Genomic DNA, 23,225 nt, shown 5'->3' on the forward strand with positions numbered 1-23,225 from the left:
AGCAACTTGACATCACATTCAAATGTGAGATAGAATGGTATAAACCACACTCTGGCGGGTCCTTGTCCCTCTGAAGGAGCAAAGAAATAGAGGCTCGAGTGAAGGTCAGAGGTAACGACCCCCCCCCCCCCCCCCCCCCCAACCCCACCCCAGAAAATAAATCATTGAACATGCCCAATAATAAAGGTACAAGGTGTTAAGGGAATTTCTTGTAAAATTCAATTGGAAAGCCATCCAGACCAGACCTGCATAAGCCCAATACATTTTAAAATCTCACTGGGGTGTAACAGGGAGTCCAACTCACTGCTCCTATCTACCTCGACAGCTGGAATGGTCAGGCTGTCCAGAATGTCAAAGATGGCCAATTTATCTGCAGGGGGCTCTGAACTATAAAGATCGCGGTAAAAGAATTTAAAAGCCATATTGACCTGGGGAGGGGCGGAAACAAGGTTATCGCCCAGATTGAGTATCTGAGGGATCTCTTGGGAGGCTGCTTGACGTTTGAGCTGGTAAGCTAGAAGGCGACTGGCCTTCTTCCCCGACGCATAAAAAATGGCCCTGGAACATTGTAGCTGATGTACCGCCCTGCTAGTAGCAGCTCGAATTGGTTTGTAATTTTTTATTTGCCAGTAGAATAGGATCAAGCGAGTACCAGTGCTCCACATCTAGAATGAAATCCACCAGCCTCTGCTGCTCCAACTTTGTCGTCTTCAACATACAAGCTCTATAAGAAATAGTTTCCCCCCCTAAAGAGCCTCCCACAGCATGGAAGGTGAGATTGAATCAGATCTATTTGATCCATCTATGGAGGTGGACACATGCTCACAAAATGTTTTATCAGCCAACAATGCAGTACCTAATCTCCAGGGTGGATGTTGGGGCCAGACTCTAGCAACAAATCAATAAAGTATGGGACATGGTCAGAAATAACAATTGCTGAGTACTCAGCCGCCATCACCGAGAGGAGGAGAATCGTATTCAAAATTAAAAAATCAATAAGGGAATACGCATGGTGGACATGTGAAAAAAAGAGAAGTCTCTATTGTTCAGATGCAAAATGCGCCAAGAGTTCTCCCCCGCCCCCACCATAAAAGATGACAAAGCCTTGGCCACCCCGATGGAACAAGGGATTTAGGTTTGGAACTGTCTAATCTACACAATTCAGGTCCCCACTTAAAATAAGCTGATGTGAGTCGAGGTTGGGGAGGGAGTTTAATAGGGAGTTAACAAAACTTGTATTGTCCCAGTTGGGGACATAAATGTTTCCTATGATTACCGGGATGTTCAACAGGGAGCCACAAGCATTAACAAATCGACCATTGGGAGGAATACTGAACTCTTTTATTAATTTTAATCGCTGTACCACTGGCTCTGCCATCGAAACCGGAATGAAAGATCTGCCCAACCCACCCTTTGCATAGCCTGGTCTGATCCCTGATACGCAAATGGGTTTCCTGCAAGAAAACAACATCAGAGTTTAAGCTCTTAAGATGGTCAAATGCCCTCGACCATTTTACTGGGCCATTCAAACCTCCAATGTTCCAGCGGACTCGTCTCCCATCACCCCTTAAACTGGAGTCAGCCATTCCCGCCAAGAGAGATCAACCAAGGGACACCGAAGCAAAAAAGTTTACCCAAGATTGCTACCAAGCTAAGTCAGAAAATTGGACAAAGGAAAACCAACAGACACCGTCAGCGGACCCTACACTTTCTGACTCGGAGGTGGATACGCTGTCATAATCTTTATTATTGTCACAAGTAGGTTTACATTAACACTGCAATGAAGTTACTGTGAAAATCCCCAGTCCCCACACCCCGGGACCTGTTCAGGTACAGAGGGAGAATTCAGAATGTCCAATTCACCTAACAAGCATGTCTTTCAGGACTTTTGAGGGGAAACCGGAGGACCCGGAGGAAACCCACGCAGACACGGGGAGAACGTGCAGACTCCGCACGGACAGTGACCCAAGCGAGAATCGAACCTGGGACCCTGGCGCTGTGAAGCGGCTCATGCCTCAATGAGATAAAGTCAGCAGTAATTAGGCATTGTATAGTTCCTACCTTTCTGACAGTGGAAATATACTGAAACAGCATGGTTTGGTCAATTCCTTCCAACTGCTTAAGTCTTTCACAAATAGCATCCACATTCATTGAACTGAGTGGAGCAGTAGTACAATCTGCTGCAATGGAATTGGCCACCTATTGGACAAGAAAACATTAAAATATGTAATTCACTAGTGGGATAGCTATATTGAAAATATCATCTGGAAGCACTAAAACTAGAATCTCTAATATATTTACATGCAATAGTCATTAGTTCTTAACTGAAACTGCCCTATATTGTAAAATAAATTTCTATATGTCAAAAAAACCCAATATGAACACTGTTATCAAAACGTGAAGACTACAGGATGGCACAGATTGGACATGGACTAGCAGACTGAAGGTTTTGAAGTTACAAGCAGTCATGTTACAAAAGAGCCAAACAGCTCATTAGACAAGTCTGTTTTACAGCAAGAAAATATTGAATTGCATTAATCATTTTAATTCAAATTTCTTAGCAAAGCAGTTTTTACGAAACTGTAAAATTGCAAAGCTAATGCTTCAGCCAAAGCGGTTAAATACAGATGCAAAATTAAAATGCATAAACAGCACTGAAAACAAAACCTGTTTCATTAGGTTTAAGCCAGTGAATGAGCTGTTTGAGGGTTGATGGATTGAGAGCATTAAAATCAAATGGGAAACTCTACAGTGCAATGGATTAGCATTATATAATTTCACTTCTGATATCCGAGTTCAAGTCGAGTCCAGACTGATGAGCTGAAAGATTCCTGTCTGTAAGGATCCTACAGTTCTCACAGTTCTGATGTATTTTAACAGACTTGAGATTCCCAATGGGCATAAGTAGACACAGCAAACTGCTCGCTTTAGTTTTAATAGATCGTCTGATTCAAAGACCTCAAGATAGCTGGAGTGGAAAATAGGGAAACTTAGATAATGCCCTCCTGAGGATGGGCAAAGTGGAAGGAAGTTTAATATCCAAAATAATTCTTCCATATCCAACCTGGAAGTTCTCAATGCTGACATTAGCAACCTGAAATGGAAAGGTATTCCAATTCTCAGGACTGACATTGTTCATTGCAATGAACAAAAAAGTCAAAAGTACATATTGGTCAACGTGAAAGCTACCATCAACAATATAATGCTCTAAAAGGATTTAAATAATGGCAACAGAAAACATAATATTGTTACTATTTTCCAGTTAACTAAAGACTGAATGCCTATTCAACAAAATTTTGAATAACAAAATGCTCACATTATTATAGTTCAGTGTTATGCTTCAAAGCTTTTTGTTGCGACACTTACCTGTCATCCATTTAGATGTCCAGCAATATTTGAAAGAACACTACACAGCTCTAACATTTGAGCCAGACATTCAGAAAAGTCCATTTTGCAATACATACAGAAAATACTGTACTCTACAGTTATCAAGTTACAAGCTCACAAGCAAAAAAAAAAAATCAGTACTAGCCAAACTCATTTGAATAGGTCATGCCCAAGCATATACAAGTTACAAAGTAGTAAACAAACTATTTTTTTTTTTTTTTAAGAGAGTATGCACCCTCCAATATCCTTCCATTCAACCGTTTCTCTCTTGCCATGCACTTCTGCAGCCAAATGAGTGACTAGCTGTCAGACTTCCATCTATGTTGCTTAGGTTATTACAAGAAATGTAGTAACAGCATCCAATCAAAGCTTCCAATTTTCCACAATATTTTAAAAAACAATCACCCCACCTTGTCTCAGCCCTTCCAGCTACCAGAGAATGGTTCAAAGTAGGAGACTGAGCCTGCATCCACCACATTGTGAGGTCTTAATTTTTTTAATGCAACAAATATCAAAGGTCAATAGTAACTTTTTTCAATGTTTTTAAAACAATTAGAGATTATAGCATGGTAATCTATTTAACAAGTGTGCTTGTTGAAATGTGTATTACAATATGAAATACTTGTTTACATGTGTCCATAATATGAATACTTTCCAAATAATTTACAAGAAATATTTCAGTCTCCAGAAACTAGTAAGTTACTAGCAGGAAAAAGCACTTTTAAAATCACATAACAACGTGCAAATGGTTTGTTAATCTGATCAGCGGTTAGTAAGGCTGCGTAACACAAACTGTTAAGAATCCAAATTATTTCACTCCAGGAACAGACTGGGTTATTTTTGTACCTGTTTTAATTTAAGCTGCATGGGAACAAGAGAGAAATACAGACAAAAAATTGTCAAGAAAACACAACAGACAGGAGATTCAGAGGAAGCAAAAAAAGATAATCAGAATGTTCCTCAGTTAACCATTTCCTTTTTAATTCGTTCAAAGTGGAAGTTCCCTTTAACTGTCATCTCATTCCATAATGGTTGGTGGCACATTGCTTGCTGTTCCACAAAAACATAAGTTCAGAAGGGTATTTAGGAAATCTGTCATTAATATTTATGTTTTAAAGATTATCTTTAAACACCAAGTTCCTGTTTATATCATAAAACGAACTAGTCAAGAACTATCCGTATTTCTAAAATCGTACAACTATACCCTCAAAACAGTTCAGAATTATTGAAGTAGTCTACGATGCATTAAATACAAGTTTTTAACCTAATCTTTCTTCAATAAATATAAAATACATTCACACTCATCTAATTGTAGTTTGTAGTTTTTGTAAACTATTCAAAACAAAATCTTTAGAATAATGTTATAATTAATTGCAACCAGACATTATCATTAACGGGTGTTATTTACTGGCTCCAAACTGAATCTAATTCTTACAACTCAGACAACTTACTTAAGTTATTATTTATTTTAAAAATGGGTTCCAATTATGTCATTAGTCAATAGACTGCATTTCTACAAATGTTACAGCAGATTCATTTTCTTAAATTGAAACTGTCGGTTCGGATACAAAAATGTTACTGTAGTGTTTAAAGAATTTTAAGTAGTACCGTAAAAGGACAAACTGAAAATTCATAGACAACGCATTAAAAATAGTTGACTTAAGTAAACATGGGTAATGGCATATTATGAAAATAGTGTATACACTACTTTAATAATACAGCTCAAAGAAAAAGAGCCGTTGCAAAATTTTGAACTTTTCACCTGGCAATTGAAAACACAGTAAAGGCCATGTTTTAAACCAGTCAACATGTGGTATATTCCTCTATGGTGTCAAAACAGGCATTTAATTCATTTCTTACGAGAAGGAATATGGAATAAACATAAGGCAGGAAAAGTGCAAAGTGTATTTTGGCTAAATTAATTTAAAATGCTGACAAATAATATATAAATTAAGATCTGAACAGTGATGATTTGCAAAAGCATACATAGGTTTGCAAAATATTTCAAGATGTTTAAATATGCATTTTAGTATCCACTGTTTACATAATTTTTCTGCAAATTTTCTCCTCACTTAAGACTTTCCCAAGCAACGCAGACCACGATACAGTTCCACAAGAATTGGGGCCTTTTGATCCCTTTGTCACATGACTACTCTTACTGTGAGAGCCTGGACAGTGATTGTTAATTGACCATAATAGCTGATCCCGATCTTACCAAAACTATCACATGATTTCATGAGTTATTAGAAGTGAAAACCACGATTTATTTTTCTTCACCCGAGGGCAGGGCCATTATAATGAATCCTGGCATCATTGCTACTATAACCGCAATACCTTTGCACTCAGAAACATTAGGCAACTTGTACTCGTAGCTATTTTAAAAAAAATTAAGAGTACCCAATTCATTTTTTCCCAATTAAGGGGCAATTTAGTGAGGCCAATCCACCTAACCTGCACATCTTTGGTTCGTGGGGGTGAAACCCACGCAGACACGGGGAGAATGTGCAAACTCCACACACAGACCGTGACCCGGGGCCAGAATCGAACCTGGGTCCTCAGCGCCGTGGGCATCAGTGCTAACCGCTGCATCACCGTGCCGCCCTTACTTGTAACTATTTAAATCATATATAATTTGGTCTGTTGTTGTACCCAAAATGGAATGCAATGCAACAAACTCAACATTTTGGCCTTGCTGGCAAATTCTAATGAACTACATTATGAATCTGGTAAGAACACCTCAAGCCTGGCCCATACAAATATCACTAAATACCAGAACTTTTTAGGCAACATTTTGGAGATGCTGCCTAGTTGAAATGCCACATTTACATCGAGTACCCATGCAAATGAATTTTAGAAAAATAAATTACTGCCTTTGCTTTTGTAGCCCCTGCAGTTCAATTTAACTTTTCCACATCATGCCTACTACAAATACATCCTGTAAAAGAATTCTGAACACATTATCACCACACTCGACACATACTAAATCTATATATCAAAGTATTGATTGTGCAGAAGTCGGAAACGATTGAAAGCCTACAAATGCAGGCACACAAAAGACAGAGGTCTACTAACTTGAAAAATAAAACCAGCTTATGAAAATAATACAGCACATCCTAGTACAAGTTTGATTGTGGCTATAACTTTTTTTCAAATTGCAAGGTGCCAATTAACAATTGCAGATATTGCCTAATTTGGAATGAAGTTCCAATACGTCCTCACATAAATCCATTCACAAGTGAAGAGATCAGCACAATGTTTGCCTGCGAACAAGGTGGCAATGGGAGAAGGGAAAATAACACTGACACTCCGCAACATTGATAATTTAGAATTAAAAACACACCTATGTTTTATGCCAAGCATTAAATTCTCGATAGTAATAGTCAAGCAGACGTTCGAACACTAAAGTTAAGTTTGAAAAGAAACGGACTTCCGGTTGCGGCAATGTGGTGAGCGGTCACGTACAAGGAGACTCCCGTTCAGCAACACACTTTTGACCCTTGTCATCCGATTATCGGGTGTAATGTTTTTTAAAAAGAGGCGACTTTGCACTTACCGGTCTCTCCTCCGATTAGGAATGCCTGCAGGGGATTAAACTCCCCAAGGCACAGAGATGCTGAATAGGTATTGGGCCAGACACCAAGAGAAGAAAGAAACAACTTTAAAATCGGGGGGTTTAAAGAGCATGGTGAGGGTTTTTTTTTGTTTCTGTAATTTGTTTTTTTAATAAAATTTTCCCCACCAAAAGGCGAGAGGCACATGAAAGGAATATGCCTGAAAATAATAATAAATCGAGGGGACAGCGATATGTAAGGAGCAACAACGAAAGCAAAGGAAAAGGGCAGGAACTGCAGGCGCGCAGGCAGGCGACCAACTAGGTGGGAAGGAGGTTCAAATGAACCAGAAGGGGAAAAGCTGGCGGGCTGAACAGCGGAGCAGGAACAGGATGCAGCGACCCCCCCCACTGCACAGGGAGCAGAATGGAGAAGCGTACTGAAAAGGGAGCTAAACATGGTAAAGGAGGCGATCAGGAAGGAGCTCCACGTGATGATGAAGGAGGTGATGATGAAGGAGGTGCTGTTGGAGGCCTGGGAAGGAAGGTGGATGCGCAGGAGAAAACAATCCTGGAGTTGGAAAAGGCCATGTCGGACCACAGCGACAGGATTGTAGCTCTGGAAACCGAGGTGAGACGGTTGGTAACGACCCAGGGGAGCCTAAGAGGGAAAGTGAAGGACTAGGAAAGCATGTCCAGATGGCAGAACGTCAGAATAGTGGGTCTGCCAGAGAGGATAGAGGGCAGAAATCCAACGGGCTACATCGCCCGATTGCTGGGAAAGCTAGTGGGGAGGGAGGGCTTTCCAAACCCCCCAGAAATGGACAGGGTGCACAGGTCGCTTCGACCCAGGCCCAAAGCCAGGGAACAGCCCAGAGCGATTATCGTGAAACTGCACCGGTTCCAGGACCGGGGATAAATTCTAAGGTGGGCCCGTCAAACAAAATCGTGCACGTGGGAAGGGAAGAATATAAGGGTGTACCAAGAGATTGGGGCGGACCTGGCAAAAAGGAGGGAGCTATACACCTCCGAGCCCCCCAAATGGGGACGCAGGGATGAAACAGTTCCTAGACAGACTGGAACTACCAGTTGCGGGGGAGACAGACGGGGGAGCTGGAAGCACCAATAGATCTGGGAGAAATCATGGAGAGCATCAGCTCCATGCAGGCACCGGCAGGTTCCTGGCGGACTTCTACAAAAAACTTGCACCAGTCCTGGCGCCGTCACCTAAGGGACATGTTCGCGGACTCACTGACAGGGGGCACTCTGCCCCCCATGCAAGCGCAGGTCACAATTTCACTGATACCCCAAAAAATAAAGATCTGACAGAATGTGGATCATACAGACCCATTTCACTGCTGAACGTGGAGGCGAAATTACTCGCAAAGGTCTTCACCAAAAGGCTGGAGGGTCGCGTACTGGAGGTGGTCGCAGAGGACCAAACGGACTTTGTCAAGGGAAGGCAGCTCACAACGAACATCAGGCGGCTGCTAAACGTAATAATGACCCCCCCCCCCATCCCCCCCCCCCCCCCACCCCGGGAGACAACACCAGAGGTGATAATCTCCCTGGCTGCAGAAAAGGCCTTCAACAGAGTCGAATGGAACTACCTCCTCGAGGTACTGGAACTGTTTTGGCTAGGAGCGGGATTCACCACCTGGGTGAGGCTCCTGTACAACGCTCTCAAAGCGAGTGTACGAACTAACACCACCAGCTCTGAATACTTCCAGCTAGAGAGGAACAAGGCAGGGCTGCCCACTGTCCCCCACTCTTGTTCGCGCTAGCGATCGAATCCCTGGCGATAGCCCTGCGGAATGTAAAAAACTGGAAGGGAATCCGGAGAGGAGACAGAGAGCACAGTGTTTCATTCTATGCAGATGACCTGCTCCTCGATGTCTCGAAGCCACAGGAGGGACTGAAGGCAATACTGCAAATTCTGAAAGTGTTTGGAACCTTTTCGGGCTACAAACTTAACCTGGGCAAAAGTGAGGGATTCCCAGTGAACCCAAATGGAGGAGAGGCAGAGCTGGAGGGGCTCCCGTTTAAAACGGCCCAGAACAGATTCCGTACGGCCCAGAACAGATTCCGTACGGCCCAGAACAGATCCCCAAGGGCTTGGTGTTACCAAGCCTACAATACTATCAATGGGCAGCAACGGCAGAAAGAGTGAGGGGATGGGTACAACAACTCAGCACGGACTGGGTACAAATGGTGAACGTGGACCCAGCTGAGACAACACTTTGGGCTAACTAAAATGTCCCCCATGGCCCCCATCTGCGGCAATCACAGATTCCCCCCAGCCAGGCTAGTTACCACCTTCAAAAGATGGAGGTGGGACGAGGGCACACTGATGATTGGAGACTTTTACGTAGACTGGCGACACTGGATGAACTGACGAGGAAGTGGAAACTAGCAAAAGGACAGGAAATGAGACACCTCCAAATAAAACACTTCCTCGGGTACCCCGGGGCCCCAGAAACCACACTACTAGAGGATTTGATACGCACAAGCAACAAGGAGGAGGGCTAAGTGGGAAAATATACGGACAGTTGCTGGACTGAGCTCGTACACCACTGGACAAAACCAGACACAAATGGGAGGGCGAACTGGGGCCAGATGTGGGTTGGGGACTATGGAGCGAAGCACTGAGCAGGGCTCAGCCTATTGCAGCTCAAAGTGGTGCACAGAGTGCACCGGACCAGAACCCGAATGAGCAGGTTCTTCCCGGAGGTGGAGGATAAATGTGAACGATGCCAGAGGGGCCCGGCCAACCACACCTAAATGAAATGAAATTAAATGTTCTGGGCCTGTCCCAAACTTGCTGGGTTTAGGACAGCATTCGTCGAAGCAATGTCCAAGGTTGTGGGGGTGAGGGTGAAGCCATCCCCAATAGTGGCAATCTTTGGAGTGTCGGAGCAGCCAGAACTACACATGGGGAAGGGGGCCAACGCTCTTGCTTTCGCTTCCCTAATCGCAAGCCGGAGAATCCTGCTCGGCTGGCGATCGGCAGCTTCACCCACAGCCGCAGGTGGCTAGCTCACCTTTTGGAATTTCTCCACCTGGAGAAGATCAAGTGTGCCATCGGAGGGTCGGAGGAAGGCTTCCTGGATACTTGGGGGCGGTTTGTCAGCCTGTTCCTAAACCTGTTTGAGGCCAGCAATGAGGAATAAGTTAATAAAAAACCAAGATAGATGAGGAACCAAAAGACTGTGCCAGAGGGCAGCAAAATGTATATACGGTCAATTAAATGAAAGACAAAATAAACCTCGCTGTACAATAAAGTAAATTAACGCGGGCAAGAAAAATGTGATGTATATATACAATTGTTTATAAATATGAGAAATGCCAACAAAAACAGTTTTAAAAAAGAGTTTGAAAAGAAGATGGAAAAGGAGTGGCTGATTTAGAGATCTGCGAACCCTATGCAGCAGTGGCGACTGGGAGAAGAATGTCAGGTACCTGACAGACAAAACTCAACCATGACTTCAAAACAGCAGTGTGTGGAGTGGTTAGGGGAAGGTACAGATAAATGTTTCTTTTATTAGTTAGTGTTTTTGGTCAGTCAGTGCAAGTAGTTAATTGGTTAATTCTCCTAATTGCAAGGAGCTTATTTAAAAAAAAAGGTTTGCTAGGATTATATTCTCTGGATTTTTACCCAAACCACATGCAAATTGGCATGGAGCCAAGCAGATTATGAAGATGGACTAAGGCTGAAGAAGCAGTGTGGGGAAAAGGGGATCCATTTCATGAATCAGGAATATATCATTGGGGTGGGCCCTTCTTGAGCTGAGCCGGGACCAGACTCCGAGTAAAAAGGACAAACAGCGCAGTCACTAGGCCTACAGAGACAGAGAGCAAGGAAGAGAGCTCAGCTGGAAAATGCAGGGCGCGATCTACCTGAAGCATAACGAGTGCGTATTAGCCAGCTGTTTCCTGGTACTCGGAGTGCCGAGAAACCCCACGCTATTGAACGGGACTTTGTTCCCATTCAGGTAGATTCGGGCCTCAGCAGGGAACTCCCCAATGAGGCCACACTGCCCCATTTTCTTAAAAAGGTGTCCAAATCTCTTGACTCCCTGACACAACCCCAAACCCCCCCCCCGCCCCAAAACACCTCCCGCCGCATCCGCGCAGAGCAAGCCCAGCCCGATCCACATCACCGGAAAAATGCTAGTGTGGTATCTTGGCACTGCCAGCCTAGAACCTTGGTAGTGACCCTGCCAGTGCCACCTGGGCACCTTGGCAGTGTAGGTTGGCACCAAGGTGGCACTGCCAAGGTACCAGACTGGCATTGCCAAGGTGCCCAGGTGGCACCAGCTGAGCCAGGATGCCACCCTGCCCAGAAGGCAAGCAGCACAGGGGGCCTCTGATCCCCTGGGAGATCCCACATGTACTGTTCTGCCTGGTCCTGTGGAGATCAGCCATTACAGAGACATGGCTGCAAGATGGCCAGGGTTGGAAGCTGAATATGGCAGGTTATTAAGGTCTACAGGAAGGAGTACGGCTCTTGGTGAGTAATAAATTACTTCAATGATAAGACAGGATATAATGCAAGGCAAGCAGGCAGTGGAGCCTTTATGGGTAGAATTAAGGAAGTGAAAGGCATTTAAAACTGCAGTTGGAGTTGTCTATCGGGCCCAGTAGCAGTTGTGAAGTGGCAGAAGTGGATAGAAGACTGGCTGACGGACAGGAGACGAGAGTCAGGATAAATGGATCTTTTTCTGGATGGCAAGATGTAGATGGCAAGAAAGTAAGGACTGTAACTAGTGAGGTGCTACAGGGTTCGGTCCTTGGGCCCCCGCTTTTTACAATCTATATTAACGACTTGAACACAGGGATAGAAGGTTCTATAGCCAAACTCGCAGATGACACAAAAGTAGCTGGGACAGTAAGTTGCAATGAGGATATAAGAAATTTACAAATAATAGATAAAGAGAGTGGGCCAAAATGTGGCAGATAGAATTTAACGGGGATAAGTGGGAGGTCATGCAGTTTGGCCGAAAAAATGGGAAGGCATCTTATCATCTAAATGGGGAGAGACTTTGGGGTGCTCCGAAGCAGAGGGATCTGGGTGTCCTCGTGCTGAGTCACAGAAAACGAGCATGCAGGTGCAGCAGGTAATAAGGAAAGCAAATGGAATGTTGGCATTGATAGCAAAAGGAATTGAGTATAAAGGTAAGGAAGTGTTGTTGCAACTACACAAGGCATTGGTAAGACCGCACGTGGGGTATTGCACAGTTTTGGTCCCCTCATTTGAGTAAAGATGGGATGGCATTGGAGGCAGTTCAGAGGAAGTTCACTGGATTGATTTCAGAGATGAGGGGGTTTAGAAGAATGAGGGGAGATCAAATAGGGTTCTATAGGATGCTAAACGGTATGGATAAAAGTATCCATGTCTCCACCCTATCCCCGTAACCCCACCTAATCTTTTGGGTACTAAAGGGGCAATTTAGCACGGCCAATCCACCTAACCAGCACATCTTTGGACTGTGGGAGGAAACCGGAAGAAACCCACGCAGACATGGGGAGAAAGTGCAAACTCCACACAGACAGTCACCCGAGGCAGGAATTGAACCCGGGTCCCTGGAGCTGTGGGGCAACAGTGCTAACCATTGTGCCACCGTGCAGCCTCTATAGGTCAGGGTCACCCCCTTGGATGCCTCAGACCTGGACTTCAGTAGGATTATAGACTGGGTGACTCAAATTAGTCACAGTACAATAGAGGAGGAATTTCTGGAGTGTATACGGGATGGTTTTCTGGACCAATACGTTGAGGAACTAAGTGAACAGGCCATCTTGGGCTGGCTGTTGTGCACTGGGAAAGGATGAGTTGGCAATCTAGTTGTGAGAACACCCTTGGGGATGTGTGACCACAATATGTAGAATGGCTTACAAGGAAAATTAGAGACAGTATTAGATTCAAAGAAGAGGCATATAAATTAGCAAGAAAAAACAATAGACCTGAGGATTGAGAACACTTTAAAATTCAGCAAACGAAGATCAAGGGATTGATTAGAAGGGGACAATACAATATGAAAGTAAGCTAGCAGGGAATATAAAAACTGACTAAAAGTTTCTATAGGTATATAAAGAGAAATAGATGGCTGAGGAACTAAATTCATATATTGCTTCTGTCTTCACAAAGGAAGACATTAATAATGTACTGGAAGTTCTGTGAAGCACAAGTTTTAGTGAGGGGCTGAAGGAAATTAGTATTAGTAGAGAAATGGTTTTGGGGAATTAATGGGGTTGAAGGTAGATAAATCTCCAGGGCCTTTTAATCTTCACCCCGGAGTATTTAAGGAAGTGGCCCTAAAAATAGTAGATCCATTGGTGGTCATTTTCTAAAATTCTTTGGAGTCTGGAATGGTTCTTACAGATTGGAGGTTAGCTAACATAATCCCACTATTCATAAAAGGAGGTAGATAGAAGGCAGGGAACTATAGACCAGTGAGCCTAATGACGGTAGTGGGGAAGTTGCTACAGTCCATTATCAAGGATTTCATAGCACAGCATTTGGAAAACAGGGTATAATCAGACAAAGTCAGCATGAATTTAAAAAAGGGAAATTATGCTGGACTAATCTACTGGAATCCTTTGAAGATATAACTCGGAGAGTTGACCAGGGAGAACCGGTGAATGTGGGTTATTTAGACTTTCAGACAAGGTCTCACATAGCAGATTACTATGCAAAGTTAAACCGTATGGGATTGCTGGTAGTGTCTTGAGATAGAAAGCTGGTTAGCAGACAGGAAGCAAAAAGTTGGAATAAATGAATACTGTCAGTAGTTCCAGCTCCTCCGTCAGTTCTCCAAGTGCCGCTAGTCTGTTTCCATTATAAAAGTCCCTAACTGTCAGTGTCCGCCCCATCCCGTCTCCATTTCTTGAAGTTGGTGTCTAGCATGGCTGGTGGGAACTTGTGGTTTCCTCAGATGGGGCCCATGGGAGACATCTCGGTCAGACCGAAATGTTGCCTCATTTGATTCCACGTCCTTAGTGTGGCTACCATCACTGGGCAGGATGTGTACTTTGTTGGGGGGGTGGGTGGGGGATGGGAGTTCTGCCATGGTGAGCGCCTGGAGGGTTATCCCCTTGCAGGAGGCCTCCTCCATCCGCATCCATTCCGTATTGGGTTCACATACCCATCCCCTCACTCTTTCTGCCGTGGCTGTCCAGTGGTAGTATTGCAGGGCTGGTAAGGCCAGACCACCCCTATCTTTTCTCCTTTGCAGTGTTGATTTGGGGACTCTCAGATTCTTACCCCCACACACAAACGGCATGATCATTCTGTCTATGTTCTTGAAAAAGGCCTTGGGGATGAAGATCGGTATTGATCTGAACAGGAAGAGGAACCTCGACAGTACATTCATTTTGATCGTCTGCACCCTCCCCGCCAGGCAGAGCGGGAGCGCGTCCCACCTTTGAAGGTCCTTTTTGACTTCCTCCACCAGGCTGGTCAGATTCCACTTGTGGATCTGTGTCCAGTTCCTGGCTATTTGGATCCCCAGGTAGCGGAATTTGTTTTGGGCTAGTTTGAATGGAATAGGGATGTTTTACTGCAATTGTATATGGCATTGGTGAGGCCACACCTGGAGTATTGTGTGAATTTTTGATGTCCTTATGTGAGGAAGGATGTTCTTGCAATGGAGGTAGTGCAGCGAAGGTTTACCAGGCTGATTCCTGGAATGGCGGGACTATCATATGAGGAGAGACTAAGTCGGTTAGGATTATATTCATTGGAGTTTAGAAATGTGAGAGGGGATCTCATAGAAACTTATAAAATTCTAACCGGATTAGACTAAGTAGATTCGGAAAGAATGTTTCCGATGGTGGGGGAGTCCAGAACTAGGGGTCATAGTTTGAGGTTAACATAGATTAACATAGAATTTACAGTGCAGAAGGAGGCCATTCGGCCCATCGAGACTGCACCGGCTCTTGGAAAGAGCACCCTATCCAAGGTCAACACCTCCACCCGATCCCCATAACCCAGTAACCCCACCCAACACTAAGAGCAATTTTGGACACTAAGGACAATTTATCATGGCCAATCCACCTAACCTGCACATCTTTGGACTGCGGGAGGAAACCGGAGCACCCGGAGGAAACCCACGCACACACGGGGAGGATGTGCAGACTCCGCACAGACAGTGACCCAAGCTGGAATGGAACCTGGGACCCTAGAGCTGTGAAGCAATTGTGCTATCCACAATGATACCGTGCTGCCCAGGTTAAACCTTTTACGACTGAGGTGAGGAGAAATTTCTTCATCCAGAGAATCTGTGGAATTCACTACCATAAAAAGTAGTTGAGGCGAAAGCCTTTGTGTAATTTCACGAAGGAATTAAATATGGCTCTTGGGGATAAAGGGATATGGTGAGGGGGTGGGGGGGGGGGGGTGGTGTGCAGGCTGGATCAGGCTATTGAACTTGATGATCAGCCATCATAATGAATGGCTGAGCAGGCTCAAAGGGCTGAATGGCCTCCTCCTGCTTCTATTTCCTATGTATGTTTCTATGTAGATGCAGGTTTGCTGATATAGGCAGCACTGTAAGCAGTGTAGATGGAAACCGTTAGCTGCTTAATGAATGACCTTCCCTCCATGCTAAAGTCAGAAGTAGGGATGTTTGCTGATCATTGCAGTGTTCAGGACCATTCTTTAGTCCGTGTCAGCCTGCAGCAAGACCTGAGCAACATTGGGCTGATGAGTGCCAGGCAATGACCATCTAGAACAAGAGAGAATCCAACCTTCTCGTTAAAAGGTGTTACCATCACTGAAATCCTCAGCAAAACCATCTTGGGAGTTACCATTGACCAAAAACGGAACTAGATCAGTCATATAAACACTGTGGATACAAGGGCACATCGGTAGGAAATACAACCATGAGTAACTCACCTCTAGCATTTACAAAGGCAATGGAATACTGTAACTTATCTGGATGAGTGTAGCTCCAACAACATTCAAGAAGCTTGACACCATCCACGACAAAGCAGCTTGCTTGATTGGAACCCTATCTACCACCTTAACATAGACTCCCTCCTCCACCAGTGCACAGTAGCAGCACCAGTGACCTCGAGTACAAAGATAGCAGGCACATGAGAACACCACAACTTGTATGTTCTCTTCCAGGTCACTCATCATTCTGGTTTGGAGCTATGTTGCTTCTTCACTGTCGCTGGGTCAAAAGCCTGGCACTCCCCAACAGTACTGTGGGCGTGCCAACACCACATGGACTGCAGCGGTTCAAGGCGCCAGCTCACCATCACCTACTCCAGGGTGATTCAGTATTGGCAATAAATTCTGACCTTGTCAGTGATGTGGCATTCCATTAACGAATGGTTTAAAAAAGTTAACAACTTGTGTGGAAAACTATAACACTATAAAAACCAAAGAATTTCAAATTTTGGCAAAGACTTCGCTCCTTAAAAATCATTTATCATGCATTTAACATTATACATTAAGGTTCTGTATTCCGTAATTTTACTTAACTTAGGGTGAAAGGAAAGAAAACATTTTTAACCTTTCTGTTGGCAGACAAAAAACACTGAACTTATTGCAGTACATTATTAGAACTTGGAATAGTATTACATGTGGCTATCGATGGAGAAAATGAATTAGATGTGTACTTGAAAAGAAAGAAAATGGGAAATAGGATTACAACAGCATTGACAGGCTAATGCTTTTCAAGCAGGAATTATTATTTTGCACTCCAGACACAATAGCCTGTGCTCCAAGTCAAGGAAGGAAATACATCCGGAATCTGTGGCCATCATTTGAGTACCGTATCAGGCTAACCTCTAAAGCTTCTGTTGTCAAAATTAGCACCCACTGTCAATACTCTCGTGGAAATAATGGCCACAGCAGCAAGGCACAACAGAGCAATCGAGGCCCAAACAGCCACAACCCTACCTCAGCAAGAAGTCATGCTTTGCATTGCTAGTGTGCCATTCTATGGAACAGTTTCTTCAGCTTAGACCTTAAAGCTCTATGTTCTATATTGCATGTAATTATTATACACTGTGCTATTCGGTTTCATTTAACTTGCCAACAAACCCAAAAATATCAATTTTGTGCGTCACCTATGATCCGTACGGACTGAGATTGCAAAAAAGCTGTGGCAAAATTAAGATTGAATCCAGATATTTCCAAACAATGGGATAATGTAATCAACAGAAGTCTTAATAAGCTGAAATTCAAATATAATGAAATGCATTTTAAGGGTGACAGTCAACAACTGAATTAAAGTTAGAGTCTAAACTTAATTAAATCATTTATTTATGCCGTTACAAAGTACTGTGCAAGAAGATTAACTTAAAAGGCTGACAACATAATTAACAGATGTGGAAAAGAAAAATGCCATGCCTGTTCAATGGCGTGGCGAGGTAGCACATTATCATCTTTGGAACTTTGGAAACCTTAATAGGATAGGGTGTCAGAATCCTAAAAGCAATTGAAGCTTCAAAAGCTGCAATTATACAGGGCCTTGGTGAGACCATACCTGAATATTGTGTGTAGTTTTGGTCTCCTTATCTGAGGAACAAAGAACAAAGAAAAGTACAGCACAGGAACAGGTCCTTCGGCCCTCCAAGCTTCTGCCGATCATGATGCCCTAACGAAAAAAAAAACTTGCGAAAGAAGGATGTTCTTGCTCAAGGAGGAGGGCAGCGAAGGTTTACAAGACTGATTCCTGGGATAGCGGGGCTGAGGTATGAGGAGAGATTGAATCGATTGGGATTGTATTCACTGGAGTTCAGAAGAATGAGGGAGGATCTCACAGAAACCTAGAAAATTCTAACAGGACTAGACAGGGAAACGCAGGAAGGATGTTCCCGATGGTGGATGTGACCAGAACCAGGGATCGCAGTCTGACGATACTGGGAAGACCAGTTAGGACAAAGAGGAGAAATGTCTTCACCCAAAGAGTGGTTGGCCTGTGGAATTTGTTACCACTGAAAGTAGTTGAGTCCAAACCATTGCATGTTTTCAAGAAACAATTCGAAATAGCACTTAGGGCGAAGGGGATAAAAGGATATTGGGGAAAGCGGGATTAGGCTATTGAGTTAGATGATCAGCCATGATCATAATCATAAGGGAAGGGTAAAACTACAAGTAGTATAATGGGAACCAGAGCAGCAGGTTAGCATGTGAGGAGAAGGTAGAGATTAATGAACAGGCAGGGCCAGTCTAATGACTGTGGAGGAGGAAGAAAACATAAAAAATTAAAATGTAAGGTGACTGGGGGCGTGAAAGTTGTGGATGAGGTTAACTGTTATCAGAGCTTAATGAAGGAGGTCAGAATGTGTGAAAAGCACAAGAAAATCCTGCAAGGGAAAGACAAATCAGTAGGATATATTTAAAAATCTTGCACTTAAATGCTCGCAGTATTCGGAATAAGGTCAATGAGCTGACGGCACAAATAGAGACAAATGGGTATGATTTGGTGAGGATCACTGAAACATGGTTGCAGGAGGACTGGGACTACCAAGGGTACTCAGTATTCTGAAAGGATAGACAGGATGGAACAGGAGGTGGAGTTGCTTTACTGGTTAAAGATGGCATTAAGGCTGTATTAAGATATGATATTGGCATTAAAGGCCAAGATGTTGAATCGATATGGGGGGAAATAAAAAACAAGGGGAAAAACGCCTTGCTAGGAGTAATTTACAGGCCCACAAGCAATACTTCCAAAGTGGGGCATAGTACAAACCAAGAAATCATGAGGGCTTGCGAGAATGGCACACAGGTAATCATGGGTGTTTTTAACATGCAAACTGACTAGATGAAGTAAATTGGCAAGGGTAGCCTTGAGGGAGATTTCATCAAGTCCATTTTTTCTTAGAGCAATATTTTGTGGAGCCAACCAAGGAACAGGTTATTTTAGATTTAGTATTATGTAATGAAGGGACTTCCAGTAGTGGTGATGTGCTGAGCGGACACACATCAGGTGGCTCTCCTCCCATTTGGACCCAAAATAGCAAATTTTCTAGGATTCTAGGCTCAAAAAGCCACCCAAAACTCCTTAAAACCCAAAAGGCATTAGCAGCAAAGAAGCAGAAGAGAAGCAGCGACGTCCCCCCCCACGACTAGAGTGACAGGATCTTGGCTATGAGTTTGAGAGTGAAGAGGTTGGTGGCAACCCAAGGGAAACGGAGGGGAAAGGTAGAGGACCAGGAAAACAGGACCAGACGACAAAATGGCCGTATTGTGGGACTGCCAGAGGAGGTTGAGGGAAGGGATCCAACCGACTACATCGCCCACATGCTGGGCAACCTAGTCAGGAGGGACAGCTTCCCAAACCCCAGGACTCAATAGGGCACATAGGTCATTCCGACCTAAACCCAAGATTGGGGAGCAGCCGAGAGCGATCATGGCGAAGCTGCACCGGTACAAGGACCGGGAAAAGATCCTGAGGTGGGCCCAACAGACAAAGTCGTGATCGTGGGAATGACACAGAATAAGGATATATCAGGACATTGGGGTGGACCTGTCAAAATCGGCACTCTACAAGGGGGGGGGGGGGGGGGGGGGGGGGGGGGAGGAGGTTTGGCATGTTGTTCCCGTCCAGATTCTGACTAACCTACAAGGGGACAGAATACTGCTTCGGCACCCCAGCGGAGGCCGAAGAATTTGTGAAAACCAACAGTCTAGAGAAGGAACAAACACGGCAATGGTGAGGGCAGCGGGGGAAACAAGGAACGCGGAGGACGAAACGGGACCAAGACCTATTGTACAGACTCTGTGTTTGCGCGGGACTCATAGAATTTACAGTGCAGAAGGAGGCCATTCGGCCCATCGAGTCTGCACCGGCTCTTGGAAAGAGCACCCTACCCAAGGTCAACACCGCCACCCTATCCCCATAACCCAGCAACCCCACCCAACACTAAGGGCAATTTTGGACACTAAGGGCAATTTATCATGGCCAATCCACCTAACCTGCACATCTTTGGACTGTGGGAGGAAACCGGAGCACCCGGAGGAAACCCACGCACACACGGGGAGGATGTGCAGACTCCGCACAGACAGTGACCCAAGCTGGAATTGAACCTGGGACCCTGGAGCTGCGAAGCAATTGTGCTATCCACAAGGCTACCGTGCTGCTGACTCTGCTGCCTCATTCTCGGATTAAAGTTGGAAGTCAAAGAGAGGGGAGCGAGGATAGGGGAAACAGGTGAGGCGGCGAAGAAAGGAACAGAAACAGGAAGATAGAACAGGGATAGGGCGAGACCAGCCCAGGGAGGAGAGCCATAGTACTAGCAGGGAGGGCTAGCACGGCAAGACAAGCAGAAAAGGGGGCCTCGGCGCACCTCTTAGGGGCAAGGGAAAGTCTGGCTGGTGGGAGGGGGACACTCACAGAACAGAAATGGTGCAGGAAGGTAGGTAAGGGTTGGTAACAAGAAAGGCACAGGCCTCGGCAGGCACGGAACAGGCCGAGGAACCAAGATGGCGCCGCAAGCAGCCACGTTGGAGGGTCCCTAAACAAAGGGAGACCCCGGAGTGCAGGGGCGCACCCACGTAGCGTACACACAGTTGGTGGCAATGTTGGGTGCCCCCTGGACAAAGGGAAACCCCGGAGTGCAGGGGCCCAGCCTCATGGTGAGAAGTGACAGCGGCCATTTCGGACAGCCCCCACATAAAGGGGAACCCCAGAGCGTAGGGGCGCATCCAACATGTAAGTATGGTTGATCCCGCAGGACCGCGGGGTCAGAAACTCCCCCACCAGGATAGTCACTGGAATGCAAGGAGACTTAACGGCCCAGTGAAAAAATCCAGAGTCTTTGTCCACCCGAGAAGCCTGACGGCGGACATAGTCTACCTGCAGGAGTCACACCTGAGGGAGAAGGACATATTACTGGTAAGGAAGGGCTGGGTGGGACAGACGTACCATTCATGCCACGGGACGAGGGCCAGGGTAATAGCCATATTGATAAGCAAGAGGATGAGATTTACAGAGACTAGGTTGGTTACGGACCCAGGGGGACAGTACATCATGGTTAGCGGTATCCTGGGGCACCGGTAGTCCTGGTAAATGCATACGCTCCCCAACCAGGACGACACAGACTTGATAAAAAAAGACCATGGCGGAATCCCCGACATTGACACACCAACTAATTATGGGGGGGGCAAGTTCAACGGTGTACCAGTTGCTGACCAATCGAGCCCCAGAACGGGAAACAAAGACAGGCATGGCTAAGGATCTGGGAGCATTTATGGAGCAGATGGGGGCGGTGGACCGTGGAGGTTGCTACACCTGGAGAAAAAGAATTCTCATTCTTTTCACAGGTACACAAGGTATATACCCGGATCCACTTCTTTGCAGTGGGGAAATCGGTGCTTCTACGAATTACAGGAGCGGAGTACTCCGCGATAGTCATCTCCGACCACGCTCCACACTATTTGGATGTGAGGTTGGAGACGGGCCGTGCCCAGCGCCCCACATGGAGGTTGGACACAGACCTCCTGGCCGACAAGGCCTTCAGCCAGAAAGCATCGCAGGCCATCGGCGACGACGTGAGTAACAACCGGAATGGGGAGGTCTCACCCTCCACGTTCTGCTTGGCACTGAAGGATGTGATCAGAGGGGAAATTATAGCCTACAAGGGACGGAGAGATAGAGAAGAGAGGGAGGCCAGGCAACAGCTGATCGACTCCATCTTGGAGGTCGACTGAAAATACTCCCGAGGCCCCGACCGTAGAGCTGCTGGCAGAGAGGAAAAAGCTACAAACGGACTTTAACCTGCTATCCACCAGGAATGATGTGGAGATGCCGACATTGGACTGGGGTGAGCACAGTAAGAAGTCTTACAACACCAGGTTAAATTCCAACAGGTGAGGAAGGAGCAGTGCTCCGAAAGCTAGTGTTTGAAACAAACCTGTTGGACTTTAACCTGGTGTTGTAAGACTTCTTACTGTATCCACCAGGAAAGCAGTGTACCAACTCCGCCAGACGCGGGAGACGTTGTACGAACATGGAGAAAAGGCTGGCTACCTACTGGCTCACCAGCTGAGAAAGCAGGCAGCCACGAGGGAAATAGCGCATGTGTAGGACAACAGAGGCAAACTGGTAGCGGAACCAAAAGAGGTCAATCAAGCATTTGAGACCTTCTACAGAGGGCTATACACCTCCGAACCCCACAACGGGGATGCGGGGATGAAACAGTTCCTCGACGGACTGGAAATGATGGTTTTGTGTGTGTGTGGGGGGTTGGGGGGTTTTGGGGGGGGGGGGGGGGGGAGAGAAGAAAGAGCTGGAAGCACCAATAGATCTGGCAGAAATCATGGAGAGCATCAGTCCCATGCAGGTGGAGAAGACATCGGCCCTGGCCCCACAACTAAGGGACATCTTCTCAAACTCGCTGGCAAGTGGCACTTTGTCTCCTATGCCAGCACAGGCCACAATCTCATTGATATCCAAAAAAGACAAAGACCCGTCGGAATGTGGATCATATAGGCCCATTCCGCTGCTGAATGTAGATGGGAGGGTGAACTGTGACGAGGGTGCAGAGATCCTACAGCATGATCTGGACAGGTTGGGCAAGTGGGCAAATCAATGGCAGATGCAATATAATTTGGAGAAGTGTAAGGTCATTCACTTTGGAAGCAAAAACAGGAAGGCGGATTACTACCTGAACGGTTGTAAATTGGGAGGGGAGTGTGCAGCGGGACCTGGGTGTCCTTGTGCACCAGTCGCTGAAGGTAAGCATAGCAGCAGCAGGCAGTAAAGAAGGCTAATGGTACGTTGGCCTTCATTGCGAGAGGTTTAGAGTACAGGAGCAGGGATGTGTTATTGCAATTATACAGGGCCTTGGTGAGGCCACACCTGGAATAGTCTGTGCAGTCTTGGTCCCCTTTTCTGAGGAAGGATGTTCTTGCTCTCAAGGAGTGCAAAGAATCATAGAATTTGCAGGAGGCCATTTGGCCCATCGAGTCTGCACCGGCCCTGAAAAGAGCACACCACCCAAGCCCACACCTCCACCCTATCCCCGCAACCCCAGCTAACCTTTTTGGACACTAAGGGCAATTTATCATAGCCAATCCACCTAACCTGCACATCTTTAGACTGTGGGAGGAAACCGGAGACCCGGAGTAAACCCACGCTGACACGGGGAGAACGTGCAGACTCTGCACAGCCAGTGACCTAAGCCGAGAATTGAACTTGGGACCCTGGAGCTGTGAATCAACTGTGCTAACCACTATGCTATCGTGCAACGAAGGTTTACCAGACTGATTCCAGGGATGACGGGACTGTTATACGAGGAGAGATTGACTAGGTTAGGATTGTTCTCGCTGGAG

The 23,225-nt window shown here is 45.6% G+C and overlaps 1 protein-coding gene across 4 annotated transcripts in view; it reads right to left on the reverse strand.

The window, feature by feature from the left end:
* Nucleotides 1-23,225, reverse strand: part of LOC140410523 (kinase D-interacting substrate of 220 kDa-like) — a 267,277-nt gene that overhangs the window by 12,112 nt on the left and 231,940 nt on the right. For 2 of the 4 annotated variants that reach the window (XM_072498728.1, XM_072498729.1), the window contains exons 26-27: nt 4,234-4,248; nt 2,062-2,199 (exon numbers count right to left, since the gene is read on the reverse strand). In XM_072498728.1, coding sequence (XP_072354829.1) covers nt 2,062-2,199; nt 4,234-4,248 — 153 coding nt within the window. The remainder of the gene's footprint in view (nt 1-2,061; nt 2,200-4,233; nt 4,249-23,225) is intronic. The other 2 variants (XM_072498731.1, XM_072498730.1) reach the window with 1 other exon arrangement.

This window comes from Scyliorhinus torazame, chromosome 4, assembly GCF_047496885.1.
Source record: "Scyliorhinus torazame isolate Kashiwa2021f chromosome 4, sScyTor2.1, whole genome shotgun sequence".
In the NCBI taxonomy this organism is placed as follows: domain Eukaryota; kingdom Metazoa; phylum Chordata; class Chondrichthyes; order Carcharhiniformes; family Scyliorhinidae; genus Scyliorhinus; species Scyliorhinus torazame.